Source organism: Aureobasidium subglaciale (assembly GCF_000721755.1).
Source record: "Aureobasidium subglaciale EXF-2481 unplaced genomic scaffold scaffold_12, whole genome shotgun sequence".
Lineage (NCBI taxonomy): Eukaryota > Fungi > Ascomycota > Dothideomycetes > Dothideales > Saccotheciaceae > Aureobasidium > Aureobasidium subglaciale.
The window spans coordinates 708,855-727,552 of NW_013566983.1; the positions used below are offsets into that span (position 1 = coordinate 708,855).

Sequence of the window (18,698 nt, forward strand, 5' to 3'; positions counted from 1 at the left end):
CCGAAAGTGTTATACGGGTCTGTCAGATGTCCAGGCTTGAGGGAAAAAGCTGAGGGTGGCGTAGATAGCGCGGCTGTTCCTGCAAAATGCCATGTCGAGCAATATCGAAAAGGGTCCAGAGGGCCGACGCTCGTCAACCTCGTGAAATGCTACGCGTTGCGGCAAGATCTACGCTCTGGAACAGACATTCCTGAGCGGCCAAACGACGGTGGGAGATGCGTGCCTGTCATGCAGAGCAACTTGATTGGAGGCAATGGTTAAGCCGAATCTTGTTGATTCACGGTTCGACGAGGAACGTGCGTAAAGAGTCTAGGAACGTTGCAGATCCCCTCGCGAAGCCTTTGCCAACACGGCAGGCGGCATTGGCACGCTCGTGAAGCACTTGCCAGCACGGCAGGCGGCGAGTCTGTACCCCTTTCCCCCTGAAGCTTGGTCGTGCTTGGTGGGGTTTCAGTCGGCCCGACACTCCATCGTTCCGAAATTTAGTGCCCGTCTAAAGCTTCTTGCGTGCTGTCGAGATCCTGGCACGCATGTATATGTTTCAGGCTCAATACTTTCCGAGATGCGCTCAATCCTGACGCGAGATTCAATGTTTGACCGCCCTCTGCGGACAAATCAGATCATCTGAGAACTATCACGCATCTCTGCAGCGGGGCCTCTTCTATGCGTGCGGGGGAGCGCAGGGGTGACATGGTTCAGCGAACCGACCGGGCTCAAAGGAGTGTTCGAGATACGCGTTCTCACTGGTCAGCCCCAATCGCAGTTTTGTCCTCTTTAGGCAAAGTTCCGTGTCCCTTCAATCAACCGGAGCGTTGTGGGCGATGTTTGACCCCGCCTCAGCGCTAATAAGCTTCGAACTGACACAGGGACATGACCTTGATGGTTTTGACCCAGTGAATCCTTTTTCAGATGACAGCGTACGGAGGGATGTCAGGGTCAATTCTGTGATTCAGATACGAGATTACAAGTTCGACTAATGCAACATTCCTTAGCTGTGAGTTGCGGCCCTAGCTGTTGCCATTTCTTCCTCCGATGGCATATTTACGACCATCAAGTACAGTACGTTCTGTTCGTGGATTAGCAGGGTGACGGTGCGTACGAGTGTCTGTACCTACCTTTGCCAACAGCTTCTTGTATGTGCGAATAGGATTTGGAACAATTCCACGCTTCTCCCGTCTTTGAGCGTTTTGTCTCTGCTCGACTGCATATGATTCCCACTCTGATCCTTGCTTCTCTCCTCGAGCGGCTTGTCTAATGACTGAAGCAAAGCCTCCTATCAGGCCTCGCGAGTTGGGTCCGGGAATAAGCTTCCCTCCCGAAACGAACGATATCAGCGAACCGCTGGCTGCCGCGTGATTGGGGTCGGCATATCTCGAGCTGAACTCGCCTTGGGGGACCTGTGCTAGGACGCTATCCGGATTTTGCATGCACTAGAGTTGGGTCAATACCACGTGTTGAGAATCAAGAGGGGAATGCTCACATATTCTGCTGTTGCTCTTTTGTCCCAATAATTAGCAACAAAAGTCATGCCTTTTGCTACGCTACTCTTCTTCTCCGCTGCTTTTTGCCCAGTTTGCGCTGCCAGCTCATCCAGAGTGGGGAAGGTGAGCGGTGCCACCTCAGGGAATGCCATTTCTCCATATGTGGTCCCATCAGATGATCTGAACTTCTTCTGGACACCTGTGACACCATGCGGTACGTTACTGAGGTCTGCAACAGTGTCGTTGATGTTGACCTGCTCCACTATGTTACTCGATTCTGGATTCCATACCATGATTAGGCAGTAAAGTCCCCGAGGCTGGAAGAACTCTTCGTTGAGCTTGCGCAAAGCTGTAGCAGTCCTAACAATCGTCAGACAAAAAGAAGCCATGGAAGCGACGTCGGCAAGATACCTGAATCGGGCTTGCATCTCGATAGCAATATTGGTGGCCTGTTGGATGGCGTATGACACAGCAATGCCGATGACATGAGGCATAAACATAGTGCCAATAGAAGCCATGTTGATGGCATTCAGCCAAGGATCCGCAGCGCTTGACTTCTGCAGGGTATCAAGAAAGTCGAGCCAGGTCGTTTGGTCGATGCTCACATCTTGTAGCATCGGCGCGTAAGCTCGAATGAACCCACGCGAGCGATCTCTTGGGCGTCGCTGAGGAAGAACAACCGGCAGCGTGAGCTGTCCGGTCGAAAGTCGATCAGTCTTTGAACAATACTTTTCGAAAAAGGTGAGCTTGGGCTCTGCGTCAACGCCAGTTCGAGTCTGTTCCTCAGCGATCTGGTCCTGAGCGTCGTCCAGATTCCACTCATTCTCGAGATCCCCTCCAGCTTCATCTGCTTGTGATGTCGATAACGAGTCGTTCACTGCATGTGCGCTATTCGATCGCAATGCTGCTGGTTGTTCACCTTGAGGGCTTTGGCGTTCTGTTTTCCGTGATTTGATGCTCTCAGATGCCAAGCCGACGGCTCCAGAGACACTCCTTATTCCCGCTCGTACAAACCCACCTTTGTAACCCCCATTCTCGACATCGTGACGAACCATGGCAAATGTATTTTTGAGAAAACGCGTTTGAATCTTTGGGTTTCGTGATGAAGGGCGAACTGGAGCAGGAGGATCTACATAAGTACAAACACATCGTCCACCAAGCTTCTCCCGAACCAATCTAAGTTTTGGTTCAACCGCCCGTCGAACCGGATATTGTGGCTTGCACCTGACTCAAGCCATGTCAGCCTCTTACCCTCGGGTCGCCCCAAAACGCTAGCTCGATAAGTTGGGGTGGCAGACGGTCACGAATTTCGAATACGAGGATACTTGTATCAGCCGCCCCGCAGCTAATCAGCGCCACAATCGTTCGTCGCAATCCCCGGCTGCGATTTTTCCTCGCGGTGCTGATCTCTCTCACTCTACACTCGTCCCCATGATGACACAGAAGCAGTTTAAGACGCGACAGACACAGTTTGTTCTTTTGTGTTCTTGGGATCAGAGACTTCCTCGCAGAGATTCGATGATACGACGCATGTCAGCGAAGTATGCCCGATCCTTCAACTCATCGTGCCTTGATACAGCTACCAGCGCGATAGACTTCGGCTGAGATCCTTCCATGCTGTCTCCCATTCTTCTTTCCTGACCTTCTACACATGCTGACAGGTCAGCTTTGTGTTGTCAGACTGACATTATATCGTTTACGCGCTCTGAAGCACCGTGACCATGTCTGTCTATACAGACGCCGTGGAATGCTCGCCTTCTATATAGGAAGCATTGGCAGACTGTCCGATTTCTTTTTGCAGATCTGCGTCGGAAGCCATGGCCTTCTTCACTATCCTGTTGTCCCTTTGTGGACTACCTACTCTCTATCTGGTTGGAGCACTGATTCTTCGCAAGTTTTCCGATTCGCGATTCAAGTCATTGCACGGATGTCTCGACCCGCCTGCGTTACCTCAGCGTGAGCGGATCATCGGACTTGATCTGCTGAAAGACGGCGCTGCGGCCGTTAAAGCAAAGACAAGCTTGGAAGGCGCTGTCCGTCGCATCGCATCCACTGGCAATACTTTTTCAAACACCGTCGTCGGCCTCAACATCATAACTACCATCGATCCTACCAACATCCAGACCGTCCTTGCTCACAAATTCAACGAGTATGACCTGGGAGGCAGGATTTATGCCTGGGGTCCGCTTGTCGGCAAGGGCGTGTTCACATCTGACGGTCCCGAGTGGGCCCACAGACGTGCAGTCCTTCGACCAAACTTCAACAGACAACAAATCTCTAGCCTGGACATGTTCGAGCGGCATTTCAGTCATCTCTTGGCCTTACTACCTCAGGATGCATCGACTATCGACCTACAAAAGCTGTTCTTCAGCATGACCCTCGACTCGGCCACGGAATTTCTATTTGGACAAAGCGTCGGTGCCCAAGGGGCAGGTCAAGGAAGTGAAGCTGATCGCTTCCAAACTGCTTTCGACTACGCCCAACATCAGATGCCCGACCGCAATCGCCTTGGTATCATGAATCTGCTTGTCCCAAACGCCAAGTTCAATGCTGCCTGCAAAGTCGTGCACGCATGGGCCGACACATACATCGAGCAATGGCTCAAAGATAGAAACCACGACAAAAAGGAAAACTCCTCGAGTGAAGCCACAAAATACTTCTGTCTCGAGCAAATTGCCGACGAGATCCAAGATCCGAAGCAGCTCCGTGACGAAATGCTCAACGTGCTACTTGCCGGAAGAGACACTACCGCAGGACTGCTCTCCAATACATTCCATGTCTTGTCGCGACATCCTGATGTCTGGACGAAGTTGAAGGTGGAAGTCGACACTCTGCAGGGTAAACTCCCCACTTACGAAGACCTGAAAAGTCTGAAGTACCTTAAATGTGTCCTGAATGAAGGTAAGCTCCCCTTACTCTTCGCTGTCACGATCCTCTCGCCTAATGCTTGTAGTTCTTCGTCTGTATCCTCCCGTGCCAACTAATGCACGCTATTCCAAAGTCAATACGGTTCTGCCCACTGGGGGTGGTCCGACTCGCACATCACCTGTCTTCGTTTCCGCGGGTTCGATCGTCGTTTTCTCAATCTACGCTTTGCATCGACGTCACGACATATATGGCCCTACAGCTGAAGCCTTTAATCCCGAACGATGGGCTGCGGATTCGCCCGACGGCCCTCTCAGGCCGGGATGGGGCTTTATTCCCTTTAGTGGCGGCCCAAGAATTTGTGTTGGCCAGCAGTATGCTTTGACGGAGGCTAGCTATACGGTCATCAGGATGTGTCAAATCTTCAAGGAAGTGCAGTCCAGAGATCACGGGCCTTGGAGGGAAGGTCTTGGGTTGACCCTGTGCAGTGGTCAAGGCACTAAGGTTGGATTGGTCCCTGTGTGAAATGTGGGTTTACATATTACGCACACAGAATGGAACGGATTGCTGGGACAATTCGAGTTCCAGCAAAATCGTCTGAAATATTCCTTTAATTGGCTTGGAATCGAGGGTGTATTCTATTTCAGCTGTTGGAACGTTTCAGTAGTAGTATTCGCAGTATAGTGACGTCGCCGTCGCTCTAACAAGTCACGGTCAGGGTTCTACCACTAGCAACATTGCGCTTTTAATCTAACAGAGCGGATGTTAAATGGCATGGAATAAGTAGAATCTTGGCATATGCCACTGGTTTTCAGTAGAATATTCCACTCTAGTGGCATGGAATAGAATCGCTAATCCTGGTAGAATATTCCACTATTCTACCTCTTAATATAGCTAATGTCGATAGTTAGATGGTAGCAAGCTCGAAGCTAGCGCGTGCAGCGTTCAGGCACAGCGGATATCATAGAAAAGCTCGCTATTACGCGTGTTTCGATCGGAAGCCAATCTAAGGCCTCTGATTGGCTAGATCTTATCTCGGAGATTAGATCTAGCGCTCCCACTGGCTAGCTGAGGCTTCAGCCACGCGATGTCTCACGCGTCCTTTTCGACGCGTATCAATTGCTCCCTCTTCTTATATTTAACACACTATCTACCACTCTTTTAACCACTCCTTACTAAACATTAGAGCTAAGCTCTCGGCTACTTCCCTGCCCTAGTCAGCACACTATATTATACTTAACTCGACCTTTATATTATATATTCGCCTGCTAATACACAGTTATAAAGCCAATTGAACTCTCGAACTCCTTAAGGCCAGCTACTACGCGCCTCTATATAGAGCACTCTCTTCAAATTCGCCTCTAACACTCTAAAGGAGAGGGCCTACCTTCCTAATCTGGGCTTAGCAGATCGTACGCACAGTTTTCTTATTAGAGACAACAACTATAAGAGCGACGCTAGCGCCTCTAATGTTAATTAGCCGTTGCTTCCTCCTTCGAAGCGACAGCGACTAACACCGTCTACCTTAAGCAATATCGTTAATAAGTCTAACGCGACACTAATATAAGCTCGTCGAAGGGCTACTTCTACCCGTGGCGACTCTAAAGAGCTCTAGTCTTACGCTAGAGCTCGCCGTTATAGTGAGCGCGACCGTAAGCGTAAGAAGAAGATCTAGTACTACTTCTATAGAAAGAAAGACTGTCCTCGTAACTACTCTACTACTAACTACGATAATATTAGATCGTACTTAATAAATAAATATAGCTAGAGGCAAGCAACTAGTGCACTTCTAAGGATCTTATTAACAGCAACATCCTCTTAGTCCCGTACTGTTGCTAATATCGACAAAGCTCGCTTAAACAGACGTCTAATTAACTTAATTACCTTAAGCAATATCCCCTTCCGTATTGCTAGTAACGACAAGCTTTATGCTCTACTCGATAAGGTGCTTCCTAGTGCCTCTAACCTCCTAATTAAGACTCATTATACTATTGCAAAACACATTAAGAAGGAGCATAACTTCTATTAAGAGCAGCTTAAAGGCCTCCTTATAACATCTCGATCCTTAATTCACTTTACCTATAATGCTTAGACAGCTAACTATAGTAGCTATAAGCTGCTTAGTATTATAGCTCGATTTATTGCGTTAGATGGCAAGCTAAGTAAGGCACTACTTGCTCTTTATAAGCTATAGTCTGGCTATACTGGCGCTTAGTGTGCCCCTCTCTTCTTCGAGACTATTGTTAATTATGGCATTAAGCACAAAGTTAGATATATCACTTCTAATAACGCTACTTATAACGACACTATAATGAGCTACCTTGCTACTCTGTTTAGCGAGCGCCTCTCTATCGATTAGGACCCTATATAGCATCGAACTCGCTGTTTTAGCCATCAGATTAACCTTGCTAGTTAAGCACTAATGTTAGTAAGCTTAAAAGAGGCTGTTGCTGCCGTACTTGCCTAAAGTTAAGACCCCTTAGATGCGATCTTAATACTTAGTTAAGATACTAGCCTTGCTAATTACGAAGCTGTCGACTACCTCCGTCAGTTTTTTAAGTAGATTATAAAGTCAGCTCGCCGTCGTCGTAAGTTTAAGGCAGCTGCTAGTGTATCTGCTATACTTAACAACACTATAAGGTGGAATAGCTGGCTATCTATAATTAAGCGAGGGCTTTAATCTCGATCAGCTATACGTACAATTTAGTATGCTTACGAGCATATAGAGCAAACTACCCTCTAGCGGCGTCACTAGCAATTTCTTAAGCAGCTTATTAAGTTTATAGAACCGCTATAAGAGGTGACGAAGTTATATAAAGGTAATAATGCTACACTTAATTAAGTACTGATTTCGATAGACTTCTTACGTAAGCATTACGATAAGTACGCGGCTAAGCACGCTTCTTCTAATTCAGTCCTTGCCGCCGCTATACGAACCAGCCGATTTACACTCGATAAATGGCAACTTATTAATAGCTACACCCCTACCTATACCGCTACGCTACTCCTCCATCTAACTTATCGCGAGGTATACATTAACAAGCAGTAGCCTCAGTTATAGCGAACACCAGCCATTACTGCTATACGTGCTCTATAGAACGACAAGTATAAGAATAAGATAAAGGCTGTATAAGCAGTGTCATTATTAAAAGAGGAGGAGTTAAATAAGCTTGCTTAATGGCAGGCTTCTTTAAGGTATATAAGCTTAGTTTATATACCTAAGGAGTTCGTCCACTTTACTAAGAGCATGCCGGTGCTTATTAATAACGCTATACAGTAGTAGCTTAAACCGACGTAGCAACTCAACTATCCGAACCTCGCTTAGATAGCTATTAATATACTCTCTATTAATCTAATGTCTGCTAAGTTAGAGAGGGTGTTTAGTAGCTATAGAAGGACGCTATCGTAGGACCGAGTATGTCTCTCTGCTAATAATCTTAGCTACATTAAGTGTCTTAAGAACTGGCAGAAGAACCTCTATCTCGAGGCGGTTGATCTACCTATTGACGAAGGAGAGGAGGACGGCGAGGTAGACTAGGAGGACGAAAGAGGACAGGGTGACACCTTAGAGGGACAGGGTCGCGGTGACGACGACGACGGAGTTGGCATTAGCATTATTCCACTAGATAATTGACATGGAATGGAATGTTAGCTAGAAGTAGTAGCATGGCATAGCATGGAGCCGAAATTCCACCGATTCCATGTAACATCCGCTCTGTAATCTAATCAGTTGCGCAACCATTTAATCTGGAAGATAAGATTAACGGCTCCGACTGGCTTTCGCCCGTAGATTACGCGGAAAATCTCTGCGTGTATACTAGCCTTTTAAACTGACCACCTTACGAAAAACCGCGTAGAATCTGTGATTCTAGCCTGCTATAATCTTAGTGATCTAGCTGTTGTCATTTCTACACAACCAGTCGATTATGGATCTTTATATATGGTGGACCGTTTGCAAGTTCTAGAACACTTCATACATAGAATGGTATAAATCCTTATAAGGCTGGAACAAATAGGACCTTCGCGATATTCCAGGGATTTCATGTAACATCCATACTGCCTTCACGTTGTTAAGGGTTCTCAGAGTGGGGTTTGCGGGAGCACATGAAGAGAGCGCGTCTGCAGACGTGACTGTCGCAGAATCAAGTACCAAAAGCTATATACCTGTATTACGGGTTCCAGATACGGAAAGGATGCGTAAACTACACGCTGATTCCAGGCTTCAGTAGTGGCGTTGACAAATAGAATACGACAATCGATGCGACGGAAAAGATAAGAGAGCAACGCCAGCCTCACTGATCTCTGACCAAATGCCTCCTTCCCCAGGCGGACCCATTTAATCAGCAAGATCACTTTTCCGAGATGGTCGTGTACACCAGTTTTTCTGCGCTGATCTCCTTGCGACGCAAAAGATCAACGCCGCCAATGACTGCTTCGAGCCCGCCGCCGCTGACCTTTGCAGGATGAGTCTTTATCTGGCCATCGGCAAGCAACTTCTCCACAGAATCGAAGAACGGAATTGCAGATTCAGACAACTCTGGATCTGCGTCGCTGGTGAAAGGTGCAGGCCAGTTGCAAGGCATTCCCGTGATGCGGAACGCAACAACCCAGTCTGACTTGACGATCTTACGAGTGGCTGCGACGTGCGCGGGGAAAGGGTCCATGCCAATATAGCGGCCACCAGCGCGCCCGATGGCCTCGTAACAGATCTTCATGCTCGATTCCTCGGTAATGCAGTCGATAGCATATCCCAGGCCGTTCTTGGTGTAATTTTTGATGTCTGCCCCGCATGAGGGCGAGCGGTAGTCAAAGACGGCCTCGGCGCCGAAGGATTTGACAAAATCGAAGTTCTTAGGCGAGCATGTCGTAATAGGTCTGAGACCGGCTCTTCTCAAGAAGTCAGCTCCATCGGGTCTGTAGGCTAAGAGTGTTCACGTACCTCTTGAGCATCTGGATCACCATTGTGCCCACGGAAGTACTGCCTCCGTAAACAAGGATAGGGAAAGACTTCTCTGCAGGCTTATCAATCAAAGACATGGGAATGTTCATGGACCAGAACACTGCAAGGACGGTAGTGTTGAGAGCGGTTGGAAGTGTGGCTGCATCCTCGAACGACATGTAATCAGGAATGCGAAGGGCCAATTCGCCAGGCAGTGCCGTGTATTCGGCAAAAGCACCGCCTGAAGGTCGCTCTGGATCCATGCCGCATGCGCTGCCGCATACTCGCTCTCCAATTACCCAGCGCTTGCGCACGGCTGAGCCCACGGCTACGACCGTGCCGGCGCAATCAAAACCGAAAATCGCTCCAGGCGTAACAAAATCTCCGGTCAATTTGGTGTCCACGGGGTTTAGTGCGACAGCGTGTACTTTGACTAGGATTGCATTGGGAGCGAGGTCAATGACAGGCGCATCGTGTACGACTGTGAAATTTCTGTCGGATCCGGCAATGATTGCCTTTTGGGTCCGAGGGATGTCAATCGTGCGTGCAATCATCTTGATAGTCGAGTTTGGTAGAAGACGAAAGCAGAATGTCAAGCCAGGTAAGAAGGGAAGATGTCTATGCGATGCGCAAGAGTAGAGATGACTTCGGAGATGTGTTTGTGGTTATTGCTAGATCTATCGCACGAATGTTATATATCCGCGATGTTCTACGAGATGACAGTCTGACTCTACAGACTATTCTTGCTGACGTCTTTCGGTATAGGTCAGAAGGACGGGGCTTGCCCCACAGTCTGACAGACAAGAACCACAAGCCGACCCAAGACAAGCCGCAAAGGTTGGCAGTGCTTGACTAAAGGACGTAACTCTCGCCCATTCGCATTTGTATGCAGGCTGAATTGTAAAGCTTGTCATGTTGTTCCCCTGTGTGCTTTATAAACTTTGTCACTCGAGTTCCGTTCCGCGCTTGTCTGCGGGGGCGGTCAAGCTGAAATCAAGCACAGTGCGTTGGAAGCGGGTTATCGGTCTATGATGAGTGGCTTGAGACTGTACACTTGCTTCCAGAACTCCATTGAGATAGGGTAATCAGTACTGTGCATGTGTCTACAAGCGGAAGCGGAGCGTCTGCGGGTGGCTTGACGCGTCGCGTAGCCGCCCGTGATGCTCCATCCCCGTTCTAGAGGCGTGCTGAATTTGACTCGCGTATCTTCCGGGATTCACCGTACCATTCCAAAAGCGAAAAACCCTCTGCGGGGTTGTTGATTGAGATACTCTCGGTAAAGGTGGCCAGATAGAAAGACGCTGTGCATTACCACAGAGGCTTGGACACCTGGTGCTAACGAGGACAAGCGGAGATGACAAAACTTACATCGATCTTAATATCCGTGCGCAGCTTGGTTGGCAGCGTGCGGCTCGTGTCGAAGCCTGGGCTTGCGCTGTCGCATCCTTCTCAACTTCCTTCCTGCAATCCTAAGCCTCTGTTCAGACTGTCAGCGGTAGTCAGATTACTGTCATGTCACGTAACACCTCCAAAAGTGACGAGGTCATCATGTCTACCACGAACATGAAAATATCTATCAACATGCGACAATATATAGATGGTTGTCTACCGCTCTCAGTCTCATCTCCATTATCAACACCATCATCATCACCAACATCGTCACTGCCCAGCAGCCTAGGACTCCAGACAACGTCTCAGAAGCCGAACGAACACATCGCACATAGTCTCCAATAATCAGACTCTTCTGATATTGATCGCTAATCAATCATCTCTCTCAAACCCACACCAACAACCTATACAATGTCTGGATACAAGAACGAGCCTATCGCCATCATTGGCAGCTCTTGCCGCTTCGCCGGCTCCGCCACTTCTCCCTCCAAGCTCTGGGACCTGCTCAAAGAGCCTACCGATGTCTTGACCAAGATTGATCGCTTCGATGCGGATCACTTCTACCACCCTGATGGCCATCATCACGGTACCAGTAATGTCAGGCACGCCTACATGCTTGAGCAGGATGCAAAGGCATTCGATGCTACCTTCTTCAATATTCAGGCCGGTGAGGCTGAATCCATCGACCCTCAACAGCGTCTCATGCTGGAGACCATTTACGAGGGTCTTGAATCCGCCGGTATTGCCCTTGACGATCTGCAAGGTTCGGACACCGCCATGTTCTCCGCTGTCATGTGCGAGGATGCTTCCGGCATCGCTTTTCACGACAATGAGTCGATCCCCAAGTACGCTGCCACTGGAACTGCTCGTAGCATGCTAGCGAACCGTATGTCCTACTTCTTCAACTGGAACGGTCCTTCCATGACCATCGACACTGCTTGTTCCTCGTCTCTGGTTGCCGTCCATCAAGCCGTTCTTTCGCTGAGAGCGGGTGAGTCGCGTGTCGCCGTCGCAGCTGGTACCAACATCATCCTATCTCCTCGTAACTTCATCGCCGAGAGCAATCTCAACATGCTTTCGCCCGACGGCAGATCCCGCATGTGGGATGCCAATGCCAATGGATATGCTCGTGGCGAAGGTGTTGCCTCTGTCATATTGAAGACCTTGACCCAAGCCCTTGCTGACGGTGACACTATCGAATGCATCATCCGCGAGACAGGAGTCAACCAAGACGGTCGCACCCCTGGTATCACTATGCCTAGCTCTAAGGCTCAGGGCGATCTGATTCGCTCAACTTACCGCAAAGCTGGTCTCGATCTGACCAAGAGCTCCGACCGCTGCCAGTTCTTCGAGGCCCACGGTACCGGTACCAAGGCTGGCGACCCTCAAGAGGCTGGAGCGATCTACCGGGCATTCTTCGAAGATACTGGTATTACGGACGAGATACTCCATGTCGGATCCATCAAGACTGTCGTGGGTCATACTGAGGGTACTGCCGGTATCGCTGGGCTCATCAAGGCCTCGCTGGCCCTCCAAAACAGTACCATTCCTCCTAACCTGTTGTTCGAGACGCTCAATCCTGATCTGGAGACCTACGCCCAGAACCTGAAGGTTCCAACCAAGGCCTTGCCATGGCCTGAACTGCCCGCCGGAACTCCTCGCAGAGCGAGTGTCAACAGCTTTGGATTTGGCGGTACCAACGCCCATGCCATCATTGAGGCATATGAGCCAGTCGGTAGCTCAGTGACCAAGGCCGTCGCGCTCCCTTTCACTTTTTCCGCACCTTCAGAGAAGGCGCTCGGGATGCAGCTCGACACTATGCTTTCCTTCATTCGCGAGAACCAGGATGTCAATCTTTCGCAGATGGCACTCACGCTCGCACAGCGCTCTACTCTCACCATCAGAACTGTCATATCTGCTCTTACCGTCGAGTCTCTTGCGGAGAAGATTGAAGCCAAACTTGAGGGCAGAAAGTCAAACAACACACCTCTTGGTAACAGAGCCGCAAAGGACTCCACCAAAATTCTCGGTGTCTTCACTGGCCAAGGTGCCCAGTGGGCCGCTATGGCTCGCGAATTGATTCTGTCCTCACCCTTTGTAGAGGGTATTGTCAATGATCTCGAGCAGTCTCTCGCTCAGCTACCCGAAGCAAGCCGTCCTGATTGGTCGCTCAGGAGTGAGATGCTGAAGCAAGGCAAGGAGTCACGCATTGGCGAAGGCCTGATGTCGCAACCTCTTTGTACCGCTGTTCAGGTCATCCTGGTTAACCTCCTGACCAAAGCTGGTATCTCATTCAATGCAGTTGTTGGTCATTCCAGTGGAGAAATCGGCGCTGCATATGCCGCTGGCTTCATCTCTGCTCACGATGCAATTCGCATCGCCTACTACAGAGGATACTACGCCAAGTACGCCAAAGGAGCCAACGGTGAAAAGGGATCCATGGTTGCTGTCGGGACTTCGATGGAGGATGCTGAAGAGCTGTGCGCGCTCCCCAGTCTCGAGGGCCGTATCCAGATCGCAGCATCAAACTCCTCTTCCAGTCTTACTCTTTCTGGAGACGAGGATGCTATCGTAGAGGCTCTCGAAATCCTCAAGGATGAGAACAAATTCGCCAGGCAACTCAAGGTGGATACGGCATATCACTCTCACCACATGATCCCTGCCTCTGACAGGTATATCAAGTCATTGGAAGAGTGCGATGTCCAGATCTTGACTCCACCTGAGAATGCTCCAAGATGGTTCTCAAGCGTCTACGGCGGCGACCAGATGTCAGAGGATAACGATGATCTCACCGGCCGGTACTGGGCCGACAACATGCTGCAGCCCGTACTCTTTTCGCAGGCTCTGACAGCTGCTTTGGACGAGGCTGGTACCCCCGCTTTCGCAATGGAGATCGGCCCTCACCCCGCGCTCAAGGGACCCGCCAGCGCTACGATTGAGGAGGTAACCGGTAGCATCATTCCCTACACCGGTACTCTCTCACGCAACGCCAACGATGTCGAGTCTCTTGCCGAATCCCTTGGCTTCATCTGGACCTATCTTGGTGCCCAGACTCCTAACTTCAAAGCGTACAATGCTTTGTTTGGCAACTCTAGACAGGAGGTCCTTAAGAATCTGCCTCAGTACACTTGGGACCACGACCGCACCTATTGGTACGAATCTCGTGTCTCACGTCTCTTTCGTGCGCAGCGCCCTCAGGCCACTCATGAGATTCTGGGTGTTCGCATGGACTCTGAACTTGAAGGCGAGTACCGGTGGCACAACTTCCTCAAGCCAAGCGAAATCTCTTGGCTGCGCGGCCATACTGTACAAGGGCAAGTTCTCTTCCCGGCTGCTGGGTTCGTTGCTTTGGCTGTCGAAGGCTCCAAGACTTTTACTGCTGATGAAACGGTCGCGCTCATCGAGCTGCATGACTTTAGCATCCACAACGCTCTTGCGATCGCCGACGAGAGCTACGGTGCAGAGATCATCACGTCGATCAAGAGCATTGTCAGAGAGAATGACACTATTACTGCACAATTCAGCTGCGATGCTTGCACAAACAGAGATACTGGTAGCATGTCCAGCATGTCCACGGGCATACTTGTGATCAGACTTGGCGAACAGTCCGAGACGGCTCTCCCCATCAGACCTACTCCCAAGCATGAGCTGAGGAAGGTCAACGTCGAGAATCAATATGCTAGTTTCAATGACATCGGCTACAACTACAATGGCATCTTCAAGGCCATCACTTCGCTTAAAAGAACCACCAACCTAGCCATGGGCAAGATCCTCGTACCCGAAGACGCCACAGGCTCTGATGCTTCATTCACTGTCCATCCCGCTGTTCTTGATGTTGGTCTTCAAGTTACTCTGTGTGCCATCGGTGCACCCTTCGATAGCCGTCTATGGACTCTACATGTTCCCACTGTCATCAGAAGAATCAAGATCAATCCTATGGTCTGCCCAGCTGAGGGTGGTCGTGGATCTGAAGTTCTTGCCAACTCGGTACTTGCAAAGCAGGAAGCTGGCGATCACGGTTTCACTGGTGACCTTTCTATCTATGATCCTACAGGCGCCAACTGCTTCGTCCAGCTTGAAGGTGTCAGAGTCGAGGCTCTTGCTCGTCCCAACAAGGCCAGCGACCGTCACATGTTCGCAGAGTCTGCCTGGTCGGTTCTAGAGCCGAACGCTGCCACCTGCTTCAAGGAGACCCGCGAGACGGACGATCAGAGGAATCTATCCATGTTGGTTGAGCGTGCCTGTTTGTTCTACTTGAAGCAGCTCCATGAGACCATCACCCTCGAAGAGCGCGAAGGATGTGACGCCGACCGCTTGGCCATCTTGAACTGGGCTGAGCATCTCGTCGAGACTACTGCCGAGGGTTCGCACCCTCATCTGCAATCCGAGTGGCTAGCCGATACCGAATCCTCGCTCAAGCCTCTTCTCTTGTCAGCCGCTGAAACCTCTGACGACATGCACAAAGTGATGTTCGCTGGTGATATATTGATCCCATTCGTCCGCGATCAAGCCAACATGCTTGAGGAGTTCAAGAACCACAGCCTGCTGGACTGGTTCTACAAGTCTTCGACCGTGATTGCCGACTACAACGCATGCATGGGTGCTGTTGTCAAACAGCTTGCTCATCGTTTCCCTTACATGAAGATATTGGAGATCGGTGCTGGCACTGGAAGCGCCACTCAGAGTATCGTGGAACAGATTGGCGAGAGTTATTCTTCATACACTTACACAGACATCTCCGCTGGCTTCTTCAGCGACGCTGCTCAACTTTTTAAAGATCATGGTCACGGCTTTACCTACAAGGTCCTCGATATCGAGCAAGATGTCGTTGAGCAGGGATTCACCGAAGGCACATACGATTGTGTAGTCGCTAGCAACGTTCTCCACGCGACCAAGTCGCTTGATCAAACCTTGAGCAATGCTCGCAAACTCCTGAAGCCTGGTGGTTACCTCGTCATGCTTGAGATTACCCAAATCGACTGGCTGCGTACTGGTCTCTTCTTCTCTTGCATTCCCGGATGGTGGGCCGGTGTTGAGGATGGCCGTCCTTACACTCCCTTGGCCACCGAAACTCAATGGGACTCTGCCTTCCGTCGCACAGGCTTCTCGGGCATCGACACTGCCACTCCCTCGGACAAGACAATCATGGGACCTTACTCTGTGATGGTCACGCAGGCACTCGATACCCGTATGGAAATCATGAGAACCCCGCTCAAGTCTGTACCTGAGAAGCATCTTTGCGATAAGCTGATTATCGTTGGAGGCAAGAAGGCATCCACTCTCCAGATCGCTCGCGAAGTCGAAAAGCTAGTGAAGCCATACTACGGCTCTGTCGCCATCGTCACAACTTTGCAGGATGTTGGCAAGCACAACTTTTCATCCAAGGATGCTCTTATGTCTCTGACTGAGCTTGATGAGCCCCTCTTCAAGTCGTTCAGCGAGAAGATGTACAAGGCAATGCAATTCGTCCTTGACGAAGCTCGCAATGTTCTCTGGACTGTGCAAGGATCCAGAACACAGGACCCTTACGCAAGAATGATGATGGCTGTTGCCCGATGCTTGGCCGGTGAACGTAGAGATGCCCTCTACATGCAAACCATTGACTCCAACATTGATGAGCTGCCCAAGCCTCACCTCCTCGCTGAGACCATGCTGAGAATGCACCTCGCTGAGCAGTGGAGAAATGCATCAACCCCTTACGAGCCGCTCTGGTGTCTTGAGCGTGAGCTGCATGTCAACAACGGTGTCCTGGAGATTGAGCGCTTCATCCCCAGCCAAGAACTTGACAGCCGTTACAACTCTGACAAGCGTGAGATCAAGAAGGGCATGCCGCTGAGCACCACAACCGTTGCAGTCAGCCGAGCCAAGTCCTCTTACCAGCTCAAGGAAGTCTTCAATATGCCCTTCCACAAGGAAGTCGTCAGCGCCGCCGACATGGTGACTATCAACGTCCGAAAATCGTCCATCAGTGCTGTCAAGATCAAGTCAGTCGGTACCCTATTTGTCGTCCTTGGCACTCAGGTCGGTACCGGGAAGAAGCTGTTGGCTTTCTCGCAATATTTGCAATCCTCAGTGGCTGTGCCCCAAGACTGGACGGTGGAGTGCGACGTTGCGGACGAGTTTGAGAGCAGCATCATCTGGGCAGCTGCAACGCACAGTGCTGCTGACGCGATCATTGGCAAGGTGAATTCCAAATCTTCCTGTCTGGTTCACGAAGCCACTCCATCTCTTGCGAGAACTCTGCTCAAGGTCGCTGGCGAGCAGAAGTTACCTCTGCTTCTCACTTCGTCAAAGTCGACCGATGCCATGTATCACTACGTACATCCTTCGACTTCTCAGGCACTAATTGAATCACACCTTCCTCAGAATGTCTCAGTCTTCGCAGACTTCTCCGGTAGCTCCATCAAACACGATGGTGTTGGAAGTCGCATCGCTCGCGCTCTTCCCACTGCATGCAAGCGCAGAGATGTTGCTGGTATTTTGGGAAGCGATGGCTTCGTTCATTCCGAAAATAATGTTTCAAAGGCTCTCCGAGGATACTATAGCCGTGCAGTCGTGGATCTTGCATCCTTCCAGGACCCCACAACCATCGCTCTCGCGAGCTTGCCTGACAACACAGTCGAAAGTGACAGCTTCAAGATCATCGATTGGGCTGCCGATGAGTCGGTGCCAGTCTCGACTTCATTGGTTAATGAGCAGCTTCGCTTCCGCTCCGACGGTACATACTGGATGGTTGGTGCAACCGGTGAGCTTGGTCTGTCCACTTGCCAGTGGATGGCCAACCGTGGGGCTAAGTACTTCGCCCTGACCAGCAGAAATCCAAAGGTTGAGCAAGCTTGGATGGATACTATGACTGCTCAAGGCGTGACTGTCAAGATCCTTGCGATGGACGTCACAAGCAGAGACTCGGTCCGTGCTGGCTACAAAGATATTTGTGATACTATGCCTCGTATCACAGGTGTCACCAACGCCGCCATGGTGCTCGATGACAACCTGCTCACCAACATGCCTTACGAGTCTTTTGTCAAGACGCTCAAGCCCAAGGTCGATGGCACTCTGTTCCTCGACGAGTTGTTCCCCGAAAACAATCTCGACTTCTTCATCGTGTATTCTTCCCTTGCTTACGTTGCTGGCAACCACGGTCAATCTCCCTATGCCGCAGCGAACGGATTTATGACGGCTCTAGCAGCTAACCGTAGAGAAAGAGGTCTGGCGGGTAGTGCCATGAGCTTCGGCGCCATCTCTGGTGTCGGCTACGTCGAGCGCCGCAGCGTGGACATCAATCTCAGCCAGATGATGAGCAATCTCGGCTACGCACCCGTCTCCGAATGGGACTATCACCAATTCTTCGCCGAGGCCGTCCTTGCATCTCCTCCGGACTCTGGCAGAAATTTCGAGATTTCGAGTGGTTGCAAGGTCTTTGATGTCGCCAAGGAGTCCAACCTCCCTTACTGGCTTGACCTGCCCAAATTCGCTTACTACCGTCGTGTCAAGGCACATGCCTTTGCCGAGCAAAGCGATAAGCGCCAGGTCTCTGTCCGTGCCCAACTCAAGGCACAAACAAGCGAGGAAGGTGTGCAGAAGGTTCTCCTGGACCGCTTCATTTCCGGCTTGTGCACCATGCTGCACATATCTGAGGAAGACAACAGAATCACACCCGAGACCGGCTTGACGGAACTTGGCATCGACTCGTTGGTTGCTGTTGAGATCCGCTCATGGTTCCAGAGCGAAATTGATCTCGATATGCCTGTGCTCAAGATCCTAAGCGGTGCTAGCATTGAGAAGATGGTAGAAGACGCATTCGAGAGACTTTCGCATGACTTGACGCCGGAGGTCAAGAGAGAAGAAGTCAAGGTTGAGGTTCCGCAAGAAAAGGTTTCGCAAGAAGAGGTCCCGAGTGAGGATAATTATCAGAGTGAGGCCCTTGTGTCTTCGGCCGATGTCTCGGACAACTCGAGTACAGATGGAGAGGTATAGCCCCTGGTGAATTTTGAGTTTGGAGTTTAGGATTAGGTGACTTTTCA

The 18,698-nt window shown here is 50.3% G+C and overlaps 4 protein-coding genes across 4 annotated transcripts; 2 read left to right on the forward strand and 2 right to left on the reverse strand.

Annotated features, from left to right (window-relative positions):
* Positions 1-889: 889 nt before the first annotated feature.
* Positions 890-2,602, reverse strand: AUEXF2481DRAFT_40814 (uncharacterized protein). The gene is made up of 4 exons (XM_013487771.1): positions 1,893-2,602; positions 1,481-1,841; positions 1,116-1,430; positions 890-1,066 (listed from the first exon to the last, which is right to left on the reverse strand). Exons 1-4 carry the CDS (start codon positions 2,534-2,536, stop codon positions 989-991), a joined length of 1,398 nt encoding a protein of 465 aa, XP_013343225.1. The 5' UTR covers positions 2,537-2,602; the 3' UTR covers positions 890-988.
* Positions 2,603-3,298: 696 nt separating this feature from the next.
* Positions 3,299-4,871, forward strand: AUEXF2481DRAFT_30220 (uncharacterized protein; the record flags this gene model as incomplete). The annotated part of the gene is made up of 2 exons (XM_013487704.1): positions 3,299-4,382; positions 4,435-4,871. 2 exons carry the CDS (start codon positions 3,299-3,301, stop codon positions 4,869-4,871), a joined length of 1,521 nt encoding a protein of 506 aa, XP_013343158.1.
* Positions 4,872-8,695: 3,824 nt separating this feature from the next.
* Positions 8,696-9,839, reverse strand: AUEXF2481DRAFT_5735 (uncharacterized protein; the record flags this gene model as incomplete). Its single annotated transcript, XM_013487666.1, has 2 exons — positions 8,696-9,233; positions 9,286-9,839. The coding sequence occupies 2 exons, from the start codon at positions 9,837-9,839 to the stop codon at positions 8,696-8,698; spliced, it is 1,092 nt and encodes a 363-aa protein (XP_013343120.1).
* Positions 9,840-11,085: 1,246 nt separating this feature from the next.
* On the forward strand, positions 11,086-18,651 carry AUEXF2481DRAFT_66027 (uncharacterized protein; the record flags this gene model as incomplete). The annotated part of the gene is made up of 1 exon (XM_013487789.1): positions 11,086-18,651. The coding sequence occupies one exon, from the start codon at positions 11,086-11,088 to the stop codon at positions 18,649-18,651; it is 7,566 nt and encodes a 2,521-aa protein (XP_013343243.1).
* Between the last annotated feature and the right edge of the window lie 47 nt (positions 18,652-18,698).

What these genes read in the sequence shown, in the direction of transcription:
- AUEXF2481DRAFT_40814 (XM_013487771.1), bottom strand. Translation starts at nt 2,536, where the DNA reads ATGGTTCGTCACGATGTCGAGAATGGGGGTTACAAAGGTGGGTTTGTA. An exon ending in GAGATGCAAGCCCGATTCAG is followed by an intron (nt 1,842 to 1,892) that starts GTATCTTGCCGA and finishes GACGATTGTTAG; the next exon opens with GACTGCTACAGCTTTGCGCA. An exon ending in AAAGAGCAACAGCAGAATAT is followed by an intron (nt 1,431 to 1,480) that starts GTGAGCATTCCC and finishes ACCCAACTCTAG; the next exon opens with TGCATGCAAAATCCGGATAG.